At 39.2% G+C, this 4567-nt stretch overlaps 1 protein-coding gene across 1 annotated transcript; it reads left to right on the top strand.

The window, feature by feature from the left end:
* Nucleotides 1-3564: 3564 nt before the first annotated feature.
* On the top strand, nucleotides 3565-4275 carry LOC123037096. Its single transcript, XM_044456586.1, has 3 exons — nucleotides 3565-3763; nucleotides 3850-3995; nucleotides 4062-4275. Exons 1-3 carry the CDS (start codon nucleotides 3611-3613, stop codon nucleotides 4216-4218), a joined length of 456 nt encoding a protein of 151 aa, XP_044312521.1. The 5' UTR covers nucleotides 3565-3610; the 3' UTR covers nucleotides 4219-4275.
* The last annotated feature ends 292 nt before the right edge of the window (nucleotides 4276-4567 follow it).

The following is a 4567-nucleotide window of genomic DNA, read 5'->3' as shown; positions in this document are numbered from 1 at the left end:
GAGGACAAAATAACATTAATACTATCTGTGGTGCCTCTTGTCAGAGCAAAATGTTTATTTGGTCAAAAATGTACGAAAAACACAATAAAAGTGCAGCATGAACTTTAAATTAGCAAATAATTATCAGTACATTAAAAAAAACAACTCTTAAATTTAAATTGTATTGTATTTAATTTCTTTGTACAGCGGCAGACTTGTCTTGCCAAGGTATTTGATAATATCTTTTAATGGCTCTTTCCCGCAAATACGACATATGAATTTTAACTCCTTGTCAACAAACCCAGCTGACTGACAGTACGACCGTAGCACGCTTAATTCCGATGAACTCTCGAAATTTTGGCTACTAGGCTTTAGTGCTAGATGATGGATTAACGTTTCTAACTGCACGTTTTAAGGCGATATTTATACGATGGTTTCTCCGAGCACCACCATCTTGTTGCGAACCAATTTAAATTTACATGCTGGCACCTTAATTTTTGTGAACCAGGGAAATAGTAGGAAGGGAAGGGGAGCTTTGGAAGTTGTTAAACTCTCACAGGCAGCAATTTGTTTAAGCAATAGCTGTAGGCTACCATTTAAAAGTTTGGATAATCTTCAAGCCAAACAGATTCAAAATATTTTTCTCACGGCCAACACAGGCTCAGTTGAAACACAAGATTCACATCTGTCAAAATTCAGACCGTTCCACGAGGGTGTCCTTTTTGACAAAAGCCTTTCAACTCTGGCAAAGTGTTAAAAAAAAAAAAATGAATTTACTTCTTAAATTATATGGCTCTCCCCACTTGTAGACTGGTTTTTGATTGTGGAAGTGTGGGTCACCTGTCGTCAATCCCAAATATAACACCCAAATTTCACAGAGCACATCCCAGTGGAACTGTTGGAATTTTTTGGAGATCTGAATATGCGAATTACTTAAAAATACTTTTACTGAAGTTTTGAAGCTTATCTCGACTTTAAAGTAATATCTTAAAACTAACCTGTGTGTAAAAAACTCCAATCTGTATTGAGTTCTTTTTTTATTTTCAGTCTATCGGTCGTACAATTTTTGAAACAAAAAACTATTGGCAAAGAAATTTTAATTTTTTTAAAGCGAGCGAAAACTCAAGTTAAAAAGTTCAACGTACATGGACCGAGGAAGAAGAGCCCGATGGTCAGCTCTCTTCGCCAACATAAGTTCGCCGTATGCGGGAATGGTACTTGGTGAGCTTCTTGCCTCTATTTAACCAAAACATGTTTATATTATTTTTGACACAGACACTTTTTTAAATAAAAAAAATAAACATGTAAAAAATTGTGTATTTTTTATTGATTGTTCCATATATATATGTATATCCTTGCGGAGGGTATTATAATTTCCGTCAAAAATTTGAAACGCAGTGAAGGAGACATTTCCGACCCCATAAAGTATATATTCTCTTGATCAGGATCACCAGTAGGGTCAATCTTTTTAATATATATATATATTTTTTTTGTTTTGTCGTGTATTGACAAATTATTTTCAAAGATCCCAAAAAAGCGGGTAGCGGATGCTCTATTCTAAGGCAAATCAGGTGAGGTCATAGCCGGTCATACGTTAATCAAGATGTGTGGATTAAAGGATACGCCCTTGTCTGTCACAGCCGAGAATCCTTAAGTCTGCCAGGTGTCGTCTGCAGAGACGCCGTCGACCCAGTGGTGTTGCAGATGTCTTGCCAGACAGTTTGCATGTGTGAGCAGACGTTCTCGGTATCGTCTTGAGGATTTACAAATCGTCTCCGTTACCGTCGGCACTCCCGTGTTCTGAAACATAACTCGGTTTTCCACATAACGGTGCCACTTCACCCGCAGCATCCTCCTGAGAGCCTTTGTAATGCACGTTTGCACCCTTTTTAGTGATGAATCACAGGTCGTGGCCCAGCAAGTAATACCCCAGTTTAAAGTCGGAGCCTATTCCCATCAATGGAAAATCTACGCGAACGGCCAAAGTGGAGAGCAAATGAGGATTGCTGCGTTTTGTCAACATTAAGCGCAATGCTCCATCGAGAGGCCCAGCACTCAAATTCGTCCAAGAATGTCTGGACACGTCGGGAGGAAGACGTAGTGGTGCTACCAGCTGCAAGAAATGCTGTGTCATCTGCATATGTGGCCAGGAGTGTACCACGAGCAACTGGGCTTAGAAGATCCGAAGTGTAAAATGTGTGCAAGACCGGACCAAGGGTGCTTCCCTGCGGAACACCAGCACGAATTGGGCGAAGTCCAGAACGGTGTCCACGAATATCTACAGCAAACTCCCCATTATCTAAGAACGGTACAATGAGATACCAGAGTCTCTCAGGCAAAAACAGCATTAGCTTGTAGAACAATCCTTTGTGCTAAACCCTGTCAAAGGACTGAATTTGTGATCTTCGAAAGCACCCAGGACATTGTTAACTACTCTGTGCACTTGCTCGATATCACAATGGCGACTTGCATTCCGTACAACCCTTAGCAGACACGAGTGCAGCATATTCACCCGCATACGCATTGGACACTCTTGTTTCCCATCTTTGTTAAAGAGCTATGTCCCCCTTACACCCTCATCTTCCCGCCTAATATTACCTCCATTCTAAAAATTAAAAATACACAAATATCACCTTCAGATATAATATATAATATAGTTAAATATATAAGAATGTTAAAATAAAAAAATAAATAAATAAACACCGAGACCTTCACACACCTGAAAGTGCATATAGAATTAAGATTTAGATTTAAATTAATAACAGGAATTTTTTTTTTTTAGCGCGGAGTCTTATGGCCCACTTACCCGCCCAACAGACCGCGAGAAGATAGAAGCGAGATAAGAAAATATAGGTAAAGGTCCGGGGAAAAAAATAATAGTAAGATCAATCTTGTGCCAATAAAGCATGTATTACACGTTTTAGGAGCGGCAGAGAGTCAAGATTCGAGATTATAGGAAAAAGTCTATTATAGTCAGAACATAATACTCTGAAAGGCTCTAACAAGGCATAGTTAGATCCACAATTAGGGGAATATAATTACTAGTTAATCTACTTGGCACAGAAAAGTTTAGGCGACTTATCAAGTCGGGGCAGTCAATATCACCATGTATAAGGTTATAAATAAAGATAGTACCAAGCATCTTTCTACGGTTGGCTAGGGAGGGTAAATTAATCAACATAAGTCTACTAGAATAAGAAGGTAAGTTAAGATTTGCATCCCAGTTTAGGCGCCGTAAAGCAAAAAGAAGGAAGTTTTTTGTACAGATTCAATACGACCAATATGTATTCCGTCTCCTGACGGAAGACCCATACTCCAGAATCGGAAGGACTAGCGAAAAAATAAAGTTTTGGTCAAATAAGGATCATCAAATTCTTTTGACCACCTTTTAATAAATCCAAGCACTTCTCTGGTTTTAGAGAACGCCAAGATCGTTTACAAGAGTTATTCTATCCAAAGAGCTGTCACTTAACGTGTAAGTCGCATATATCGGATTGGCCCGATAAAAAGTCATCAGCTTGCACTTAGAATTAAAGTTTCGAGAGTTCATCCGAACTGAGCTTACTACGGTCTTACTGTCAATCAGCTGGGTTTGTTGACAAACAAAAAACAAAAGTTAAATTAAACGAAAATGTCGAGTTCAAAAAACACAAGCGTGATTTTGGTTGTCGGCATGGCGGCATGTATTGTAGCATTAGAGGAAGAGGACAAAGGACAGCGGCGGAAATATTGGGTGAGCCCATATCTGCAGGAAAGGGCCCTTAAAGGCCGATATGCTTCCGACGTAAGTAATACTGTTCAATAATGTATTAATATTCGTGCACTAAAAAATATTTTCTTATTATTTTAATGTTTCAAAACTTGTTGCAGACTCCCTCAATGTTTTTCGAAAACTTTCCTATGCCTCAGAAGAGTTTTAACACTCTTTTTGGAATGGTGGAGCAGTACCTTATACCGAAACGGAACACTCGCCCAGATGCTATACCAATAAAAGCCAAGTTGGCCATCGTTTTAGAGTAATTAGATTTTAAATATTTAGTCTTAGATAACAATATATTTATATTTTGTATCCCTTCATTTAGATTTCTTGCCTCTGGAGACCTGCAACGCCATATTGGATCAACTTATCGGATCAGTAAGCAACATTTTGGAGTGATTCTCCTCCAGGTGTCTATTGCCATTTCGACTGCTTTGCGGGATGAATTCCCCAAGTGGACGACGGGGAATATGCTGATGTGAGACTCGTCTATGGAGTAGTCCATTGCTTGGGCTCCGTCGCTCTCAGAAAACAAAGATTGGGTTGTTCTGTTAAAAATATATTATATTAAAATTGATTGGGTTGTTCTGTTAAAAATATATTATATTAGTATAATGTCACAAAATTTTTGGCCAGAACCTACTGCCTATGCGTGGATAAGACCGGCAGGAAGCCCATGTAGGGGGCGAAATCCCACTCTGCAGCACCTGTTGGCTTCTCCAGTGGGTCTCCTTCAGCACTTCCTCTCTTTGGTTGCTTGCACTTATGGTACTTATAACTGTCCCGCAGAGACTTCCACGCCAGCTTGCAACTATTATCTAAACATAAATA

The sequence above is a fragment of the Drosophila rhopaloa genome, unplaced genomic scaffold, assembly GCF_018152115.1.
Source record: "Drosophila rhopaloa isolate 14029-0021.01 unplaced genomic scaffold, ASM1815211v1 contig_133, whole genome shotgun sequence".
NCBI classification, from domain to species: Eukaryota; Metazoa; Arthropoda; class Insecta; order Diptera; family Drosophilidae; genus Drosophila; species Drosophila rhopaloa.
Note: the sequence above shows the minus strand (reverse complement) of the source record. Positions and strands in the feature narration are given on the sequence as shown.

Bases quoted from the DNA above. Each gene is read 5' to 3' on its own strand.
- LOC123037096 (XM_044456586.1), top strand. From the start codon at position 3,611: ATGTCGAGTTCAAAAAACACAAGCGTGATTTTGGTTGTCGGCATGGCG. The intron at 3,764-3,849 runs GTAAGTAATACT...AACTTGTTGCAG, and splicing joins AAGGCCGATATGCTTCCGAC to ACTCCCTCAATGTTTTTCGA. The intron at 3,996-4,061 runs GTAATTAGATTT...CCCTTCATTTAG, and splicing joins AAGTTGGCCATCGTTTTAGA to ATTTCTTGCCTCTGGAGACC.